Source organism: Columba livia, chromosome 3 (genome assembly GCF_036013475.1).
Source record: "Columba livia isolate bColLiv1 breed racing homer chromosome 3, bColLiv1.pat.W.v2, whole genome shotgun sequence".
Taxonomy (NCBI): Eukaryota; Metazoa; Chordata; class Aves; order Columbiformes; family Columbidae; genus Columba; species Columba livia.
This window is the reverse complement of record NC_088604.1, coordinates 96,040,568-96,062,338: the sequence shown is the minus strand read 5'-3', so window position 1 is coordinate 96,062,338 and position 21,771 is coordinate 96,040,568. Positions and strand designations below refer to the sequence as shown.

The 21,771-nt window shown below is 42.8% G+C and overlaps 1 protein-coding gene across 3 annotated transcripts in view; it reads right to left on the bottom strand.

Moving 5' to 3' along the window:
- Positions 1-1,213: 1,213 nt before the first annotated feature.
- UTP25 (UTP25 small subunit processome component) overlaps positions 1,214-21,771 on the bottom strand; it is a 29,769-nt gene continuing 9,211 nt past the window's right edge. For 2 of the 3 annotated variants that reach the window (XM_065058354.1, XM_065058355.1), the window contains exons 7-13: positions 21,538-21,757; positions 19,350-19,552; positions 17,944-18,126; positions 17,187-17,299; positions 16,528-16,773; positions 15,474-15,716; positions 7,760-7,995 (exon numbers count right to left, since the gene is read on the bottom strand). In XM_065058354.1, coding sequence (XP_064914426.1) covers positions 7,869-7,995; positions 15,474-15,716; positions 16,528-16,773; positions 17,187-17,299; positions 17,944-18,126; positions 19,350-19,552; positions 21,538-21,757 — 1,335 coding nt within the window. In that variant the 3' untranslated portion in view covers positions 7,760-7,868. Of the gene's footprint in view, positions 1,528-7,759; positions 7,996-15,473; positions 15,717-16,527; positions 16,774-17,186; positions 17,300-17,943; positions 18,127-19,349; positions 19,553-21,537; positions 21,758-21,771 lie in introns of those variants that run through there. The other variant, XM_065058356.1, reaches the window with a different exon arrangement.

The following is a 21,771-nucleotide window of genomic DNA, read 5'->3' as shown; positions in this document are numbered from 1 at the left end:
GTACTTACAGATTGTTCCCTTCACTATCAACATCTAAGCATCCTGATATAAACTTGACCATTATCGTTAATGTTTTATAGACAGAGAATGCTTTATATTTGGCATTTTCAGGCCTTCCAGAGGTCATGAAGGAAGAAAGATTGGCTGCATTTCCAAACAATCCCTCTGATGACAGCTGGAAATGTTAATAACGAGATGAAAAGTTATACCTGTTCTTGCTGAGGATTCAGAATGTAATTGGATTTCTTCCTTCCATTAGGTTAGGGAGAAAATTAATTCTATAACTCACCTGGTGAATATGAACTTTAGGAGTGCTGTCAATTTTCAGCTTGTGACTGAGCTAAAGGGATGTCAGTTTTGAATTGTTTGTTCTCATCCAGTTCAATCCTCTTTATTAGACTTTGAGCTCTTACATCAAGCAAACATGTTTTTCAAGTTGCGTTTTATAAATTAAACAAGTAAATGAATCTGAGGTATGTGATCTGAGTCAATTTATCTTACATTTTGAAATGCAGCTTTGGGTCTCAGTACTCAAGTAAAACAGTTTCTTCAGCACGTCATTTTTCAGTTCAAGGGCTGGGAGGGCATAAATTGGCAACAGTTCCAACCTCCTGGCATGGTTGTATTAATAAGCTACTTTAAAAATATTGTAGCAGTAATTACCCAAAAACCCTAAAATTATGCATCTATTAATATAGGTAGTATTTTGTAAGATAAGCAGGAGTATATTGGAACAATTTCTACCAGTAGCAGAATTTAATCACTTACAAGAAAAAAGTAACTGCTTAGCACAAGAGGAAAGTATTATACTAACAATTTAGGACAGGAATTGAAGTACAATACATAATTACCAAATAAAGCTTCACCTAGAAATCTAGGAGGCAGCAAGAGTAGCACCTGGTCTTTATGGCACACACCTGAACAGCAAAAGGTTCTGCAGACCTTAGGAGGAGGCAAATCAACCCTGAGCAGAGCTGTGAGTTGCACAGTAAAAGGCTCCATCAATCCTTTTGCATTAGAAGCAGCCATTTCCTACTTCTCAGTACATATTTGTAAGCACATTATTTCTTTTTATATTACTTCTAGTTGATGCTCTGCTTCCACACGATACAAATATTTTGTGTTTGTTCACAGAAAGTAGCTGACTATAGAATTTATATTAAAATGTGTTTCAGATAGTTTAATATAAATTTACTGGATTCCTCTATATCACTTTTGGACGTTTGTTCTCCAGAATAGCAGAAGAACCTCAAGAAATTTGATTTCTGAGTGTAATCTCTGAGGGAACCCACTGACATAAGCATTTCTTGTATAGTTTGGTTTTGCAGCACTTTGACAGAGAAATATTACATTTTTTCCTTCAGACAGATACTAGCAGGAGAACATACATCCTCTCAAACTGCTCCAGGACCACTATTTCTCTTGCTTCAGTGTCATCCCACCTTAGCAGATGTCACGTACTGCCTTCTCCAGTCAAGTTTACCATGATTGTTCTCAATCACAGAGCTTGAATCCTTGACTTCAGGACTGGCATCAGCAAGGAAAACACAGATTTCATAGCGGAACAAGAAAAAGAGACATTATAAGATAGTAGAGCTGCAGTACTGGGGACATCCAGAAAACTACTCTAGAGACAGCACTAACACTTACAGGGTAGAAGATGACATTTTTAGTTTCTATGACACGAGAGGTATCACACCACCCAAAGCCTCAGACACCCAAACCTACAAGATACTACAGCAACTTGTCCCCTGCACCCTGACCAGCAATTACATGGCAAACAAAGATACTCCTCACTTTTTAGTCAGCACTAATGTCTTCCAGGATAGTGATTTCTTAGTGGGACAACTTGTTTCTGTTTTATTCACAGAAAGTCTCCAAAAACCCAGAATAGATGATAGGACTTAAAAAAGGATGAGTAATTCTGTGGGTTGTATTTAGTTAGTGAATAATGATATCCTTGCTGAGAGAAGCATGCTTTCTATGTTTATTTCTTGGATGCCAGCGAAATGCCTGTAATTATTGTTACTGTACAATTACAGAGTCAGGGGACAGGAAGGGGTAGAGTTGGTAAGATTAACTAAACTTCTGTTGGACATGCCAGCAGTGATGGTAAAGAGCTGTTCAGCTGGACCCAGTGACTGAAAACCAGCCTTCGGTCCTTTTGCCAGCCCTAATTTCCCTTGTTTCCTGAGATCATCCATTTTGGTCTAAACACTGATCTATGCCACATATTAAGCCTTTTGTTCGCAATTATGTTTGAGTAGATCCCACACTGGGTATTATGGGTTGCCTGGCAACTTAAATTCATTTTGCAAAATTTAATTTCCTTTATATTATTACTTTTATTCTATAACATGCAGAACAGAGTAACAAATTCCTACATTTTGCTACCAATAAAGGATTTCACTTCTGTTAAAATTTTCCTTTGGAGTGAACATAAAAGAAACCAGAAGAAAGGAAGGAGGGAGGGAGGTGCAAAACAGACCAACGTTTTGACCTAGCTTTAAGTTACAGCAAAGCAATAGAATGTCACAGTATGCTAATTATTTAATCAACCCACATCTTCTCTGCTGTTCATGTATTATTCTGACTATCAATCGAACACCATCTGCCCTCACAGAAAAATGTTCCTGCAACGTACAGAATATTTAGCTGGCAAGCAACTATCATCATGTTCGCACTAGAAAGTCTTGAACCCATAAAAGCTTGAGGGGCTTTGGGACATTCGAAACAGCTCTGTCTCTCTCTTGGCCTTCCTCTGGAGGAGGAGGAGGAGGGGGATAAATAAATTATTTCCATTTGAATTTCAAATAATGAAATTGCTTCATTAATGGCTTTGAATGCAAATAGGAAGCTGAGCTTTGGAATCCGGCGTTCCTTCTAAGGAAAAATTTCTGTCACTTGGAGCAGCGTGGGAAGCAGCAGCGAGGAAAGGGAGGGGGAGAGGGAGATGGAGTGGGAGAGGAGGCGGCTCTGGCTCCTCTTGCTCGCTGCACCGAGCGGTGCTTCCCGCCGGGGGGCTCCTGCCCACCTGGGCCTGGCCCTGGCCTGGCCCCCACTGGGCTCGGCCTGGCCTCTAGCATGGAGGGTGTTGGTCTCTTCTCCCAAGCAGCAAGCAATAAGACAAGAGAAAATAGCACCTGGGAAGGTTCAGATTGGGTATCAGGAAAAATATATTCCCAGCAAGGGTTGTCAGGCATTGGAACAGGCTGCCCAGGGAAGTGGGAGAGTCACCATCCCCGGAGGTGTTTAGAAGACGTGTAGATGAGGCTCTTAGGGACATGTCTTAGTGCTAGAGTTAGGTTAATGGTTGGACTCAATGGTCTTCAGTGTGTCTTCCAACCCAAATGATTCTATGATTCTCCTCCCTGGCCCTTGGCAAGGACCCTTTATGGCCATGCTTCATATACCATGGGAGAGGAGCCTCTCCCTATATTAATGCTCATCCTTCACCCGGATGACAAGTCCTGGCAAGGTGCACATTTTTTAAGGTCAAGAGCTAATTCCTGTCTCAAACAGGAGAAGAACTGGTTGTGCCAATGAGATCCTGGTAAAATACTCTAGGGAAAAGATTTCAGAAAGGTTGTTTAGCAAGTGTAGATTATAAGGGGATGTTTACCTCAAATAGATAAAATTAACTATAAGTGCAATGAATAACATAAAGCCCACGTGGAAGGAGGATAATCTTAAGTAGTTGCATTTTATTTTTTTAACTACTAATATAGATAGACAACTGTGAAACTTCATCCTAAATTGTTTGAGTTGGAAGTGCAGCACAGCTGACCTCTTCATCATTTTCCAGCCAAGTGCCACCTGTTAAGAAATCCCAACCAGCTCTCCAAATAACCAGGTACAAGCATTGCACGCACTATAAGAAATATCAAATGCAGAGGTAACCAGAATGTCTTTTGGTGTTATTCAGAAACAGTTTTTGGCAGGTGGGTTGGACTAGATGATCTCCAGATAACCCTTCCAACCCCAACCATTCTGCGATTCTAGTTAGTAGGTCAGTTAGTAGCCTAATTACTCGATGTTGAGTCACTCCCTCATCCATGCTGTCTCACAGCCTGGCATGGAGCACAAGTCCACACCTTACCTACCAGAACAGCCAACAGCTTTAGATCGAGGTCCCTTATACTGGTGAAGAGCTGTCGATAAGGCAGGAATGGATTCACTTACAGAATAAAAACACTGGGCCCCAACATCTCTGTTGTCCTTTTCCTGGATTCCTTGGAGCAGGACCAGGGATTTCCAGCGGGACTGGAATTTGGCCCAGTATGCCACAATCCCATAAAACACAACCATCTATTGGTTAAAGAATGCCAAGCGTGTCTCAGCCAGATGCCTGTTTACTGACTACTGAGAGAGGAAATAAAGCTCTCAGATGCTACTGCTTGGGTTTGCAGGATTTAGGACATATTAATTATGAATAAATGGAATGATCACAAAACAGAGATGAGCCATGTAACTTGTTTTGGCTGCAGTTCTTGGTATACGAGAAAAATGACAGTGCAAGGCTGAATGAACATAAATTCTTTATTAAAATTACATTATTTTGTTATCCAGTATCTAATTGCTTAAGAGTTGTTTGTTTTCTTCTGCTATATGGGATAACGGACCATAAAATTGGTTAAACTATTGTTCATTTAGCATAGTAAAGGAAGAATCCCAGTTCATTTGGTCAACAAAAAGCTGTTCTGCTAAAAATATCTGTTCTTTCCTAGAAACAGAGAACTCCAGCAACATGAGGTGGCGTTCACTTGGAAAACTTTGCTGAGGCAATGGTGACAGAAGGGTGGGTAGGTGAGCACTTTAAACAGTGGCTTTCCCTAGGACTTCACCCCCCTGACTCAACTCAAAGCCCAAACTCAAGCTTTTCAGGTGCTCTTGACAACCACAGAGCAAACCCAGCTCGATGGTGCCCTCAGGGCCCTGACCACCCTCCCATTCCAAAACACAAAGAGCCCTCACTCCCCATTCCTCCCACCCCCTGGCCCAGATGCGCAGTTTTGCTTCCTGTGGCAATGCACACTGCAGCGGTTTTGCTTCCACCTATGCCAAGAAGACAGCAATGTTCACACAAATGCCACATCCTGGAGCAATCAGTTCCCATGCCTTCACATGTCTCCATTAAAATGTTTCTCCTAATTTTGAACCTTAATTTTCCTTGTCATTTACCCCAAAGAGCAGATGTTCCTGCTCTCTGAAATAAGATTCTATGCATTTGATGGCTTAAGCATTTCTCCATTTAGCTTCTCAGTATCACCATACTGTGGCCTCCTGTGGTCCACAATACCACCTTGTTGTGTTTGTGCAGATCTTTTTTGTTAAGCAACTTATTTTGTTACGTTGTATTGTGCATTTGATTATTCCAGACTAAGACCATGATCTTGATCTTTTCCTAGTTGAATTTCTTTTTTCGATTCTTTTCTTTTCTACTATCCCAGGTCATTTTCCCTAAGTGTTGATAACATCTTGAATTAAAATCCTGCCCTTTAAAAACCTTGAAGCTTCTTATCGTTTGCAAATGGAACAAGCATAGGCCTTTGTCCAGCAGCGGCTATTAACAAGCCCATTAAAAGACTTGCTCCGGAACAGACTATATTGGAAAGCCTGGGATGCCACCGTTCCCCTTCCAAGGATGCAACAGGTCCAGCTGGGCACAGAGCCCTCCCTCAGGCCTTTCAGTGATTTCCTAGCTTTTCTAATGGGGAATGGCCACACTGCCATTGCCTGGCAAATCAGGATAGCATCTATGGCTTCTACTCTGTCCACTCTTTCTTTGGAGGAAATGAACTTGGTGTGATGTAGCTTCTCTTGTTTTAATCCATCACTTCTCTTGTAGGTCCTTTTAAACCGTTTTGGGAATTTGTCCCAAGAGTTTTGAGCTGATGAAAACGGCTTTATAATTCCCTAACTTTGCTCTACCCCCCTTCCCGTCTTAGCTTTTCCCAATTTGCTGGTGTCTTGCCTGTCTGCAAATCCTTCATCACATTTCCATGTATTCAGGGACACAGTCTGCCAGGCCTGGTTCATCTTAAAACATTCTGCTTAAGTCTTCTCTCAATTCTTCTCTGTCTCAGGCTCACCTTATCCCTTTGCCTCCAGCGTTAGCTGCCCTAGCTGTCTGTTCTCTGTAATGCCCTTTCAGTGACCACAAACACACAACAAGCAACAAACAGAACAGGCATGAAGCACGAAGGTCCTCAGGGTCATCTGAAGATAGTGCTGCTTCTCCATGGAGAAACAGGCCAGATCTTTCCCTGGTTTTCCTACTACTGCTGAGACAATGACTTTTTCTTGTAGCAGGTATCTTTTGATAATTGCAGGGGGTGGAATATGAACTGTGAAAGGCCTTTTGAAACCCCTCCCGAGACCTGGTTTCAAGGCAGACCACTTCTTGAACTCCTCAGCTCAAGAAAGCAGCCTACAGAGATGAACAGAGTGAGGGAAGAGCACAACAGTTGTGTAAAACTGTTCAACACCTCTCTGTCTCACCAGAAGTGCTGAAGAAGTGAGAGAAGGTGCTCAGTGTAGGCATTTCTCTGCTCCCAAGACCCTGACTAGAGGCCAGAAAAGTCTCCAGAGCACAAAGCCTGAGCCACAATAAAACATGGAAGAAAGAGTTTGCTTTAAAGATGGTAGAAGGGGAAGAAAAATCCATCATACTCCCGCCTTTCTTGAACTTTCCTTTATGACAGTGAGCTGTTTCTTTCCCAGCAAAAGCTAGCTGCTACTCTTGACATGCCTGATGTCAGCTGGAGGAACAGATGGCTCCATGGTTCATTTCAAACTGTTCGCTCAGCCAAACAGCACAAATTGCATTAATTGCCTCACAGTACGAGCAGAGAACAGAGCACTCCGCATGTCCTAGCCGTGAATCACTGAGACATCTTATCATTATTTGCATTTGACAGGTCAGTCGGGAACTCATCCACACGCTGGGAGGGGTGGGGGTAGAAGGAGCACAACACAAGAAAATGCCTGAGCTCTACAGGTCACAGAAGGTCCCCAATAAATTATTTGGCTTTCAACTTTTACCTTGTCATTAAAATGGTCTCCTCAGCACAGCACCGCTTTCTGATGTATAATTTCTTAACCTGAAAACATACTCAATAACACACCTACTGACTGGCTCCAGGGAGCAGGAGGAACAAAATCTGACACTGACCTTCTCCCTTGCGCCCAAACTCAGATCGGGAACACTTTAAATGCACTAGAAACATTGCTATAGTCTACCTCTTGCTTTGTCCTTTCCCATAGCAAAGGTAGCTTACACACCATGAGAGAAGGGGATTGTACCAGAACTCCCAGACAGAGTACCTGGGGAGCAAAACCATGACAAGAAGAGACTCTCCATGCTTGCCTTCAACAAGCCCCAAACTCTTTGACGGAGCCAAAGAGTTTGAAACAAATTACCCCTAATATCTCATCTTTTTTGTTTCTGTAATCTGAGAGCCTTGTATATGTTTAATTTACTAGTCTAAACATGCACAAGCTCGTGCAGAAGGTGAGTCCAGGCAAAAAAACCCCTCTTCTCTAAACCTCACCTAATCCAGTGATTTATTACGTGCTCCACATCCTGTTGAAAAGTCCTGACTCCTTGCTCCTCAGTTGCAAATGGAAAGTGTCAGCATTTTGCCTGCTAATGACACTACATTTCTTTTCACCAAGGAAGAAAGAATGGTAAAATACCAGGTAAGACCAAAAGTTTAAGGATACAGCTTTCTAGCTAATATGATCACTGACACTTCTCTGTTTTCTACTAAATATGTTTTTTTATTTCAACAGTTTCAGTAAAATACAATGCCAGGAAAACACTAACTTTATTCTCCCACAGGCTGTTGAGATTCCTGCTGCAGAACTTATGGGCATGGCCTACTGCTCTTTCTTCCTCTTTGCTTTAAAGGGAGCGGGATCACCGAGGTTTCACCAGAGGCAAAACTTCGGTACCACATCTTTGTGAATTTCCAAATTCTGCTTGAGCCCCTCCTCGAAGCAAACAAAGAAGAAACACACACAAAAAGCATTAACATGGAAAGACTATAGAGAAATCAAAAGTAAAAGCAACACATATACAAAACCAGATCACCCTGCTGTGCTGTAGCCCTCCCTAAATTGGCAGCAGATCTGATCATCATAAACAGGTGACAGGTGAGGGGTGGCTCTTCTGCTCCACCCTTGCTGGGTAGAGGCTCTGTCTGCAACCTCCTTCATACCTGCCCCTCTGTGCTAACACCAAAGCACACAGGTTTCCAGAGGAAAGAGGACCTTCACCAGTACTATTCAATATATTTATTTGTGACTTGGATGAGGGAATAGAGTGTACTATCAGCAAGTTTGCTGATGACACCAAGCTGGGAGGAGTGGCTGACACACCAGAAGGCTGTGCAGCCATCCAGAGACATGGACAGGCTGGAGAGTTGGGCAGGGAAAAATTTAATTAAATATAACAAAGGCAAGTGCGGAGTCTTGCATCTGGGCAGGAACAACCTCAGGTTCCAGTATAAGTTGGGGAATAAGCTATTAGAGAGCAGTGTAGGGGAAAGGAACCTGGGGGTCCTGGTGGACAGCAGGATGACCATGAGCCAGCACTGTGCCCTTGTGGCCAGGAAGGCCAATGGCATCCTGGGGTGTATTAGAAGGGGGGTGGTTAGTAGGTCCAGAGAGGTTCTCCTTCCTCTCTACTCTGCCCTGGTGAGACCACACCTGGAATATTGTGTCCAGTTCTGGGCCCCTCAGTTCCAGAAGGACAGGGAACTGCTGGAGAGGGTCCAGTGCAGGGCAACAAAGATGATGGAGTGGAGCATCTCCCTTATGAGGAAAGGCTGAGGGAGCTGGGGCTCTTTAGTTTGGAGGAGACTGAGGGGTGACCTCATTAATGTTTACAAATATATAAAGGGTGAGTGTCACGAGGATGGAGCCAGGCTCTTCTTGGTGACAAGGGGCAATGGGTACAATGGGTACAAACTGGAACACAGGAGGTTCCACTTAAGTATGAGAAGAAACTTCTTCTCAGTGAGGGTGGCAGAGCACTGGAACAGGCTGCCCAGGGGGGTTATGGAGTCTCCTTCCCTGGAGACATTCAAAACCCACCTGGACACGTTTCTGTGTAACCTCATCTGGGTGTTCCCGCTCCAGCATTGGGATTGGACTAGATGATCTCTTGAGGTCCCTTCCAATCCCTCACATTCTGTGATTCTGTGATTCACTATTTTCCTCTGCTAAGCAGAAGTCAACAGAAAGAAAAGGATACCTATTGTATCTGACTGAGAAAAAAAAAGAAGTATTTCATGGCCTTGATCATGCAAAAGCTACTTTATACCATTGACCACTTTGCCTCTTACAAAGCTTGGGCAAAAAAAATCCAACCTGGATCTAAGTTCATTCTGCTGTCTAATCTCTACCTGCAGCAAAGTTACTAGAGTCACATCTTCTCACACTGGGAATCTTTGCTCTTGGTGCTATTTGCTGCTTCGGTCATGCTGTCTTGCTTACACTGATGGCTGTTCCTTCGCTGCCAGAAACACCTCGCCCCCTGGCACTCGCAGCAATTCTGTGGGATCTCTTCCAGCAACTAAGAGACTTTCCCTGGTATATTTGCCCCATTGAAGTAGCTTGTGTGGTGCATTTAGGCGCTCAAGTCTTGAGCACTATCATTTGGATTCCTCCCTTTGGAAACAGGACCTAACTGTGCTTCTGAGATCTGCTTCGGTTCTTCTCATCCATGAGGACAAAGCACCTGCCTGTGCCTGGGGGCTCCTCCTCTCCCATGGACTGATCCCACCAAATGTACCCCTGCCTGTATGTAGGTTGAGCTGTTCCACATAGCTCATAATGACTCCAAAAGCTTCTGCACTGTAACACCGTCTCTGATGATCTCTCCCTCCTTTGGACTCAAACAAACAGTCTCTGAAGTTACTGGAAAGCTTCCAGCCTGTAGCATGAATTAATTCAGACACTAATTTATTCCTTTGGGGTTTCTTCCTGGTTTAGCTGCATTTTACCAGCATTTAACTGTATTCCACCCAACAGCGCTCACAATACGAACACAGGAGAAAGGGAGTGAGAACTGAAGTACGAAGCAGTCTGAAAGATCTGGAATGGTAGAAGGAGAGGATGTTCATTACCACCGCCTCTTCCCCTGCTCTGGGAGAGGGTAACGGGCAGCAGAGCAGCAGTAAGTCAAGCTACGCAAACTGCAACCTCAACTATTTGTTTGGGTTTTTTTTGTTGTTGTTAATTTAATCATGTCTTAATGTAACAGGAAAAGATTGGGACCACGCTTAGGAGAAGATAATTTTAAGTCATGGTGCTGGGTTCAGTGATGTCTTAGAAGCACTAATTGTCAGAAAATCTGTCTTATTCTCTAGCTACTCAAGTTTTCTGTCCGCACTAGCTGTGGCAGATGAACCCTCTTCTAAAAAAGGCACCCCCCACTAGATCATCTGCTGCTTGATGCTCCAATGGTATTTTTGGACAGGTCTACCATGTTGACCACAGCCCGAAACAACTGCAAGGCCATGTATGCCCCCTCCCTTCTGATTCTTTCCCAGGCTAAATGAGTGTTAATCATGTGATTAAGCTAATGAGCAGGGGGGAGTGCCCAGTCCAACACACAGAACAGTGTTGGAGAGATGCTCTAGAGATGGTCAGTAGAGATGGCACCGAAGTATTAATAACTTAGAGCCTTTTGCTGTGATGAGCTGCTATGATCCTTCCAGCCTCATCAAATGTTGACTTTCTGTAGAAGCTCCTGATGAAACAATTTCTCAAAGACCTGCTATAAGTCCAAATAAATTGTATTAACTGGTTCCTATTTATCCATTTGATATCAATGCTAACGACTTGGTACAAAACTGATTCAGCTTTTCCTGCTTTGATTAGAAAAAGAATATGCATTGTTAAAGCTAAATATTCATTCTTTACTAACCTACTAATTAAAGAGCAAGGAGAGCTTTTGAAACCTGACACCCAGGGCAAGTAAATAACATGGAGGATGCTGCTTCTTGACTGGTAATAACAAGGTACTGGCAATGGTTTCTCAGTTATGGCTCCTGCTACTAAATTGCCCTTCTGTAGGAATGTAAAGGAGGGGGCTAAGAAAAGACCTTACAGCATCCAGATAAACCTCTGTTTTAGCAATTCCAGCAACATCTCTTTAGATTTACGCCAGTATCAGTGGTAAGAGCTTGACCCAGGAAATTTAATGTCACATGCATCATGTCTTTCAAAAAAACCAGCAAAACCACACTAAGATGAAACTTGTGCTTTCAATTGTAGTGACAAAATTATGTTGTCAACTGCTCCAAGGTTACCGTCCTATTTTTGTCCTCCGTCTTGTTGTTTCTCTGTACCTCACCTTGATCTCTCTCTCATGTCCTTTGCTGAAGATTCCTGTATCTCTCTTACATAATCAAATGTTTATTTCTTTAGTACCGCTTGATGTTATGGCCATCTCAACATCTCCATTTCAGGCAACTAATTCACATCACCAGCTCACACCTGTTAGCTGTTTACCCATCCACGAGCTGGCAGTCTCAGCTTAACTCACAGCCCACCTGACAAAACAAGCAACCCCCAACCAGAGCTGAAGCTAATGGTTAAGATTAAGTCAGGCTTTGCACCCTCCTAGTCCCAGGGTGTTGCATGGCACACCTTGGCTGGTCATGCCTGTGTAGCAGCAGCACCTTCACCTTTTCTATGGGATTACAGGTCACCTGGCATTTCTGGGGAGGGGAAAAGATGAAGCCTCACCCCAGTGACCTTCCCCAGGGTATTTGCTTCCTTCCTGGTGCAGAACTTGTGGGAGGTCTCTGAACAGGACGATATGGCAAAGAGAGGAGCCTGGAAATCTCTGTGATGGGAGGGATGGCTGTCCTCTACTTGCTCGCACCCCTCTCCCTCTTTGCACAGCCCCCTTGTACGTGCAGCGCTGCAGACAGGCTTTCTGAAAAGCAAAGCAACCCGTTTCATCAGGCACGCTTGGCTACCAAGTCAAAAAAGCCTGCAGACACTGGAGAGGAACTCTTGGGGTTGAGGCCATAGGAACATGACTAATACAGAGCTGAGAAATCCTGGCAGCCTGTGACAGCACAACTGTATAGTAATTGTTAATTCTGCTGTTATTAACAAGAATGCTCCAGTTTCCCCCTCACGTGATCCATCCTGTTTCTCCCAATGACTGCTGCATCAAACTAAGGACCCACCTCCTTCTGGGAGGCAGCTCCCTGGTGCTGGGGACACTGTCCCCAAGTCACCTTTCCCGCCCTCCTCCACATTAATACAGTCAGCAGTAGAAGGCTGGCTCCTATCCTACAAATACATTTTCATAAAAAACCAAAATAACATTCCCTTTTTGACATCTTTGAAAGGAGCAACAAAACGTAACAAACCTATTATCCTGATTAGGTTTTACCAGTGAAAAAAGAAGCCATTACAACATCAGCTCATTAGCTGGAAGAACAATCTCCCCATACAGACAAGCATGTCCCTCGGTCATTGGTTAACAGGACCTCTTCAGAAATGGGAGATGCTGAGAAGGAATTATTGTTTAACATCTTAATCCCAGTTTATTTTTAGCCTTGGGTCTGAATTCCCCACAGCTGGCTGCTAATGCTTCAGCGCTGCTGCACATGAGCAGCTGGTGCCTGGAAAGTCGCCTGCCTGATGCCCAGCAGTCAGCTCTCACGCTGCACTGCGATGCTTTCCACAAACAAAAAGAGAACAGGATTCATTTTCAATACTCCAAGGTTCTTCTGAAATGCTGACAAAAAAGGATTTGCACGTACCCTTAAAGGTATGGTAGTGACACCAAAATGAACAAGATCGGTTTTTTTCAAGTTTGTTTCTTCAAGACAAGTAATCACTCATCATTGGTGCATCCCAGTGGAAAAGCTGCAAAAAACTTGCCTTGCCAAGATTGCACGTTGTTAAGTAAAAAGACATAAAAATATTGTATTTGCTAACGTCTTTTCTTCTTACATTTGTGTCAGAATTTGAACTTTTTAAATTGCTGCACAATTAAAAAAAGAGACAAACCCCAGATGTACATATTCCACTTCTAAAATTGACTAAGAGCATCCACAAGAACGTACTAGGTTCAGTCACCTCTCCGAAAATTGCATTATCATCAGGAAAATGCATTGTAAGATGGGCTCAAGTAACTCATTTGGAGGCAGCAGTTGCCCCAGCACATGAAGCTTTGGTATCCACGAACACACTCTGACCTGAGCGCTCACCATCTCTCCCAGCAGCTCACTGCCGTCAGAGCCACTCTTGGACTAAACACTTTGCAGGGCTCTGTTGCGAACAGCACCAGGGAATTGTTTAAGATAAAAAGGGGGAAAAGGAAAGTTTTACATGAGACCAAATCCTCACCTCAGTTCACTGCAATTCTGCTATCAAGTGGGCCAGCACCTAGGAACTCCCCAGCACGGGGGTAGGAAGAAGAGGAGGAAGCACCAGGGAACAGAAATTCCTCCACATCAGTACAGAGACAGGCTCCCCACATCAGCAAACCTGTCTGATCCACCAGCGTGATCTCCCAGGTAGGGTTTCTAGTGTTGGCTTCTGAGGGTCCTTACTAAAGAAATAAAGATTTTGCCAAGGGCAGAAAAATCTCATGCATGAGCTCTCTAAGGGCAACCACCCATCAACTTTGTGCCTGCATCTCAGAGCACTCACTGAAGGCAGTAAAGAGGCACTTACACACTACTTTGGAAATCTGAGCGTTATAATAAGTAATCTACATTAAAAATTTAACACTGGGATATACATTTCAAATTTCAAAGTGTGCTTGTCTTAGGAACAAACCCAGGTAGTTGATATAAAAATGGTGAGGGTCTCAGACTACAATTTGTCCCCACTCCCATCAAGGCACTTTGCTATTCACTTCAGCAGGGGCAGAGAAATCCTTGCACAGTTAAGGCCCTGGCATATAACTCTTTGCTGCTTCTTTAAACAGCAGCTGCACTGCATCATGTTATCTCCCTAAGTAGCTATCCCACTTTAGCTTCCTCGGAGGTCAGCTATTCACCTCTGCTAAGTACAGCCGGTGGAGAAAGAAAATTCCTTAATCCTGTTTTGTGTGCTTGCTTTCATATGCACAGCCACAATTCTCCCACATCCAGCCTACGCCATACAGGAAAAAATCCTTGCTTGCCACTACTGCTGTCTTGGCTGTCCAACAGACAGATGGGGAACTTTGCTGTAGCTGGTTCTTAATTCTTGTGTGCTATGGCAGAGGTACATAAAATTAACAGATATCAATATTCAAAATGCAAAGCAAGAAACTGCAGGTATTTGCATGTCTACTGAATTATTTCAGGACTGCAATTACTACCTGAGTTCACGGCCTCAGAGAAATACAGGAATGAAGAATGTGATTTAAAAACGCCTAAAATTATGTGCCTGTGCTCAATGAGCTTATTATTTCACTTTGGTGTATTTACTTAAGCCTCCCAGATGAGAATTCCCTCAAAGCTTATCGCAGGATGGATGTTTTCTTCTTGCATTTGGGCCCATCTGCCCCTCCACAGGAGAGTCTTCCCACAGTCCTAGCACATGCTTACAAAAACAAACCTCTCTACTTTTAGCTCCTTTTAAATTAGGCTTAGCTTCCTGGAAGGAGAAGAACAAAAGAGGCAGCCCCATGATGCTTCCATGCTGTCCATATGCAACCATTAAGGGGAAAGAAAAACCAACCAAACAGAACCCTACCTGTGGTGTGAGATATGAGACCACAAGTATTTACAACTGCACCACCTGGTTTTGTGCCCCACAAGGCTGGCTGGGTGATCGTGGGGCCAGGCAGGCCCTGGCTCGGCTGCCTGGCAAGTTCACCACTGTTTGCCTTTGGAAAACGTGACCAGCCAGAGAGGCTGTTGTAAATAAGAGGCAGATATTTAGGTCACTCCAGGAAAAATGCATAACCACAGCTCCTACCCCAGCACATTCACAGATTCTCACAACTGTCAAGTTGAAGCAAGTTCAACTCCCATTCAGAAATACACTGATGTTGAAGAGGCTTTGTCTGCATCTCCCTTACACAGGCTTACAGAAGAGTGACTACATTTCTTCCCCAAGGTTAATGGAGAAAGTTGCCTCTGATAAAAGAGAGTGAGTTTGCTACACCTGAAAATGAAGTGCAGTAATCCAATCCAAAGTAATTTATCACAGTGTCAGTCTTTACTGACCAGTGAGTTTTTCAATATACAAGAATAGTTCTGGATTGATTTTGTTTCTATACAGAAGAAACCCCCTAGACCCATTTTCTTGAACGACATCCTTTGTTTTTTCTTGGACAAGAGTACTGACATATAAAACTTAGTACTATATGAACAACTTCAACAGAATACTTAGTAAAAGAGAGTAAAAAGTTTAATACTTTTTTAAAAAGGCAATATCAGAAAGTGCATTAGGAGTAAAATCCAGGTCTTTCCAGTTGTCCAGTCTGCGATATCACTTACTCATTTTCTCCTGTAACAAAGAGGTGCACATTTTTCTTGGACTGTAGCATTTGAGCTGTGCGATCTATGCCAACCACTGCAGCCAATTTCTGAGCATCATACTTGGAGTAGAGCACAGTACAGGTCCAAGTAGCATCCACTGCACTGTCTGTGGCCTTCATCATATTACAAATCTCACTGTAGAAGTGGGAGTAGGTTGGTAACTCATAGAAAATGAGGTTCCTAACGCCTTTTATAGTATACCTGCAGCAGAAAAAAAAAAAAAAAAGTAACTCTGTTGCCAATTTTTACAAAGTGTGACTGTTTAAACATCAATCCTACCTCACTTCTTCTAATTTCCATCAACTTCAATGCCCGAGAGCTGTAGCTCAGCTCTATATACCCTGTGTCACGAAGACAAAACTTAACACAGATGTGGATTAAGGGCAGGGGGGATGGCGGGTCTAATGCTGCCAGGCACTGTGACTTCCTCTGAAGTACAGAACACCACCAAATTCTGCACTATTCAGCCCCTTGGAGTCAGATTTTAAGACAGTGAAGCTTGATCAGACTGAGCCTCACGAAACTTTTAATGTTTGCCAAAACATTTTCTGATAATAAAAAAAAATTGTTCCACTAGGAAGTTCTAAACAGCTCCAAGTCAGGATGTAGCAAATTTTCCAGGTGGCCTCAGCTTGCTATATTGCATTACTGAACCAATTACATACCCTCTTCCAGAATTTTATGTAATTATTGTGGCACTGATGAACACAAATAAAAGGCACAATGAATCCCATTCTGCAGGCTATATCATCCTGTCCTGACATCAGTGGAACTTGGCAGCCCTCACCTTCTCAAATAAAGCCCTGTGCATACCAGAGTGTCAGAGTCTCTGCAAGAGACTGCTGACAACGCGCAAAAATTTTAAAGCAAACTGAAAAGCTCTTACTTCAGTCAAATAAATCCTCAGAAAGATCCAAGAGATTCAAAAAGCAATATAGCCCATCCACAACTAAGGTCAGACTTCCAGAACAGCACACATGCAACTCAAAGGAAAACTCGGTCCACAATTCACCTTTTGTAAAAGTGGAAGCGCTCAGTGAACAATAAAAACTGCTTCTCTCCTTTGAGAAAGAACCGTCTTGCTCTGCAGACACCAGCCTTTTTAGTGTATTCACAAATGTGAGTAAAGTTCAGATCCTCTTTCTTGAAGTAATTTCGAAGGCGCACATAGTCGAAATATGATGGAACGTAAATGAGCGTGTGTGACATGATGGCATCGCGGTACTCAGGCAAGACTTTGTCGATGAAAAACTGAAACCTGGGTTAAGAAAAAATACACGTTTTAACCAGAGTTAACATTTAGCTTTCCAGTACTGATATGACCTCAAACAGGAATATTATCAGATGCAACAGACTACAGAAGATTTTGACTGCATTTTTCCTTATTTAACTTCATACGATTTTTACATGTGTAGAAGATAAAAGGCAAAGGCTTGATGCTAGGCAGTCATGGTGGAGATTGGTATTCCTTCCCCAGACTTCATTCTCCAGTACCTTTGGCAAGAAGTTCAGTGTTCCCCTCCACTTGTGGAGAGCCAAGCCTGCATCTGAAAACTAATGAAGGCAAACATCTGTGGCATAATCGTATTGTGCTCTGCAGGAAACAGCCTGTTCAACTAAACCTAAAATCGCAATCATTAGGACAGAGCAAAATAGTCTGAAACGGAGTACCTTGTATCTATTACAGAAGTTGCACTTTCAGCTTCTAGCCTCCGAAAAACATGAGGAAGCTGGACCACCACGTGGCTAATGGAGCCAATGATGGGGATGTTGCGGACGGCCACCTGCGAGGAGAGAGCAGGATGTTCAGGGAAGCAGCACATCAAAGCCGTGCTCCAGGAGCTTCAGCTCCTAACTCACATCTTCAAGCAGCGCACAAGGCTGTTTTTAAGAAAGCTCAATACAAAACTACATTCACGTATACACATGCCAGATCTGTTACATCTCTATGATCACTGTGTATGCCCTGACCTCCATATATTTGAGATTAACAACTAAGGTTTTTACTTTTCCTGTTTCTTTCAAAGTAATAGCAGTTTGTGCTTCTTATACAGTTAAGAGGAAAAAGAAAAAAAGGAAGCAGGCAAACCCTCCATTTAACAACAAAATAAACAAAGCAAGATAACTTGCGTGTTTCAAATTAAGGAAAAACAGTATCTGTTTTCTGATGTGAACCAGCTACACATGAAAGAAAAGGATCAAATAAGTACTGCTGCAAGAGGGGCCTTCATGTCTTTGGCACAGCATTAGAAATTGTCATTCAGCATCATGAAGACTTAGACTGAAACACTTGGGCGGTGGAAATTACTGGCACACAGTCTTTCTACAACTGAGCTATGGAATTTTTCCACATGCTGGGTTTTCTGTTCCTCTCCCCTCCCTTATGCCAGCATCTAAAAGGCGGCTTTCAGCTCCTACGTGAACTCACCTGCCCCACGTAATTGCAGCAGTGTTTGTTGAAGATAGAGTTGATCTGGGGATCCTGCAGAGCGCTGAACAGCAGTGTCTGGCGGTAGAACCTGGACCAGTTATTGAGATTCAGCATTCGCACTCGGGAAAAGTCGACCCCGTGAGAATCCAGAGGCAGCAGGTTAATGTGCTTCATCAGGTGCTACACGGAGAGACGGAAACACATCGTTACTGACTGACACCCCCGCACCCAGACTGCACGAACCTAACTGCACTGAGAAAGTGGACAGGGATGAGCAAGACAGCACAGAATATAAAACAGTAGTGATCTCCCAGAACGTGACTGTCTGGAAGTTATTAAGCACAGCAAGAGTAATTTACTTGATTTCCTGCCACAGAACTGAAAGCTACCATCTCTTTAGTCAGCAGTAACCTTTGCTTCCAGTCTTCTCCCAAGGGGCAAGTATAATGGATTTGTTTGCATTAAAGCCAATGTGCCCAAGGTTTCTGAGCTAAAAGAAGTTCAAGTGCAGTTCCCATCCATTCTGGGACAGTCCGGGTGCATGTAAAGAAATTCACCTAATTTCGGCCTCACCGACTGATGCTTAGGACTGGCATCGCTTCCGCTGCATGGCAGGCAGTCATACCCAAAGGAAAAAATAGCAAAAAGGCTCCAGGACTGATTCCCTGGATACTGTGTAGGCTGACGTGCCTTTCCTGGGACTCCCTGGGAAATAAGACACATTCTGGGCTCACTCAAAATGTACAGTAACCCCAGTGTCAAAATGCATGGTCCAGGTACCTCAAAAGTGTTTATATGTGGAAAAAGCCCTAAAACCTTTCAACCCTGAAAACTTTTATTAACCAAAAGCCAAAAAGCATGGGTACAACTGCATATGAGCCACAATCCCAGAGCAGTATTTTCATTACACGTACAGGAAAATCTTCATACTATTTAGCTTTGGACGTGACTAATGGTTAGTGTCTCCACGGTCAGCGGAGACAGGCACCAACTCCTATTGCTTTCTGGAGGAACCTGAATTAGGCTGTACGGATTCCTCACACGGCTGCAGTCTGACTGAGACACTGGGCATCCTGACAGCTGGCATATTTTCTCCCAGATGTGATTAAAGGAATCATCATTATCTCATCCTGCAAGATAATTAAAACTGTCCAAAAAACCTCTGATGAAATTTGCCACTAAGGCACCAAATACTAAGACTTATAGAGAACAAGTGCTGAATTCTACCCAAAAGCTGTAGAAAAAATATCTTCGGTATAAGGAAAATCTCAGGGTGGAAGGAAGACGAGGAACAAGCCTACATGTCTGGAGTCAAGTCAGTAAAAAACCAGCAATACAAAACTAAGTTATCAGACTAACGAGACACACCACAACACAACAATGAATACATTCAGAAAACGCACCAGAACATGTTCCCAATTCTGCATCAGGTAAATATCTGCTTGATCAATTATGAGAATTTCTACTGATGACAGAAAATCAAAATCTCTCTTCTTCTCCCCTTCTGCACCAATAACAGTCCTCATACCCAGGGGAGAGGCAATGATGATATCCGATGAGTAAAACGGTGCGTACAGTCTCATACTCTTTTGAAGAATTGCAACCCCTGTCCGACAAAAACCAACAGCATTTTCTTAGTTAAGGTCAATTATCAACGATATTCTTCCAGCAGGCTCTGTCATAGTAACTCCCCACATCTCCCCTCCCTTAACACATACTAATGATTATAGCTGGACAAAACCCATCTGTCTCAAACTCTTCTTTCCATGAAAAGGGCTCACCTACCCCCAGTTTGACAAGCATTTGGCAGATTTTCATGAAGTTTGGCAAACTCTTTCAGTAGTACTTTCTTCCAGATTTTTCATAGCCTGGACATTTTTTAACTGAAACACATTTTTTTGTTATGTTCTGCTAAAAAGGGGGATGTATTTCTGCAGGCTGAAGAACTTAAAGAAAAAAAAAAGCAGAAATGATTAACTATTCTCTTCTCCCTAAATCCTAGACTTTGATCTCTGCCATTAAATACCACAGTAACTGTTACCTTAATCTGTCATGAAAAAGTCAGTGCGGACCTCTTGACAATAAAGTGCCTTTATTTACAAGGCCACGACAGTTACTCCGAGAACACAAAGGAAAAGGTTCTTTGTGTGATGATGACTAAAAGCATAACCAGTCTTGTGGTGGACATGCCAAACTAGTTTATGCATCACTTCTCATGTTAAAGAAAAAAAGAAAGGAATTGAAGGCATTTGTTATCTATGTCCTAACTATGTGGCAACATTGCCAGGAATCAGTTTTCTGATCTTAAAAATCCAAGTAGTCCTGGACAAGCCACCTGCTACTATCTGCCCAACAAAGGTGTCTCTTCAACTTCTCTCCCTCGCTGTTTGAATCCAGCTGTCATGGGCACAGATAAAGACACTTGCAAGAATTTCACACAGGTATCAACAGGGACCCCTCCTGCTATCTATTTTAACCCAATGATAAAAATGGAAAGAAAAAGAAAGGCACAACTGTTTGAATTTCCAGAAGAAGGTATCACTTATCACAGTGTACACACAGTTTAACACCACCAAGTCTTTTTTCTGTTTAAAAATGTGAAGGAGTGGTTTTAGTAAGGCATAACAAACGTGTTTTAAATTAGATCTTTGTGCAGAAGTAGCAGGGTGTGAGGCACAGTAAGAAAGAGTAATTATTCTGCTTCTATGATTTGCTTCTGCAAGTAACAGCATTGAAAGTATTTCTTCGCACCTAGTACGTGGGTCAAACAGATTGTGATATGGGAAAGGATAGAAAGGAAAATTATTATGCTACTGAAAGATGCTCTTAGCCATAGAGATACTGAGGAAGGGAGAAAGACTTGAGGGGAACCTGCTCGCATCTTCCACTGTATCATCAAATCTCTTGGGATGCCAATTTATCTTCCAAGGGGCAATAATTTCAAAAGCCTCTGATCTGTCAAGTTAAGTTAGAAAATCTGCCCACTCACCATGGCAGCTCCAGGAACTAAGCCACTAGTTAATTCTCTGCATACTGAGTTAAAAAACCATCATGAGATTACAATGTTACGAAATAGTCTCGAATTTGCTGCTTCTCCAGCAGTCCTAGTTGCTGGCTACCCCTTTGCTTTCATAAATACCATGGGCACAGTAGAAAACTGCTTCGCTTGGTGCTAAGATTTATTTTTGTCCCAACCACTACTGATTACAAGAAACACCGTGAATAGGCTAATTAAACCAAAGAGACTTCTTTTTTAATAACACGAAAGACTTTCCTGCATAATCAAGGCCATCCTCTTTAAAATGAGGTGTGGGCAGTCCTGCTACAATAAAGCAATAATTGCATTTGAAGTGATTCTGAGCTTGATGTGAAAATCATTAATTTTGTATTTTATCTTCCTTTTTAAGTTCTGACAAGGCAAGAAAGATTTTCAGAAAAATCCAAGTTGCCAGTGCAAAGCCAGCATGAATATCACAGAGCCTAGAGTCTCAACAGAAACTTCCAGCACTGATAGCTCCCAGACACTTAGGAAGAACTTGTTACTTCTCAGTTCTTTACAACCTAAAAATCATCCGTTCAGTAGGTCATTACCAATTCTGAAGTGGTCATCAATGTTGCCAGCAAAGACGGCTTCATAATCTTCAGGTCTTTTCAGGTTGGGAGGCTTCTCTTCTGGGTCAGAACCAAATTCCCCTTTAAAACGCTTTTTATTACTTACATCTATTTTTCTTTTGTCATTCACTTCAAGAAGTCTGATCAAAATATGCACAATTCGCAAAGCACATTCCCTGAAGGGCACTATCATCAGTACCTGTGTAGATCAAC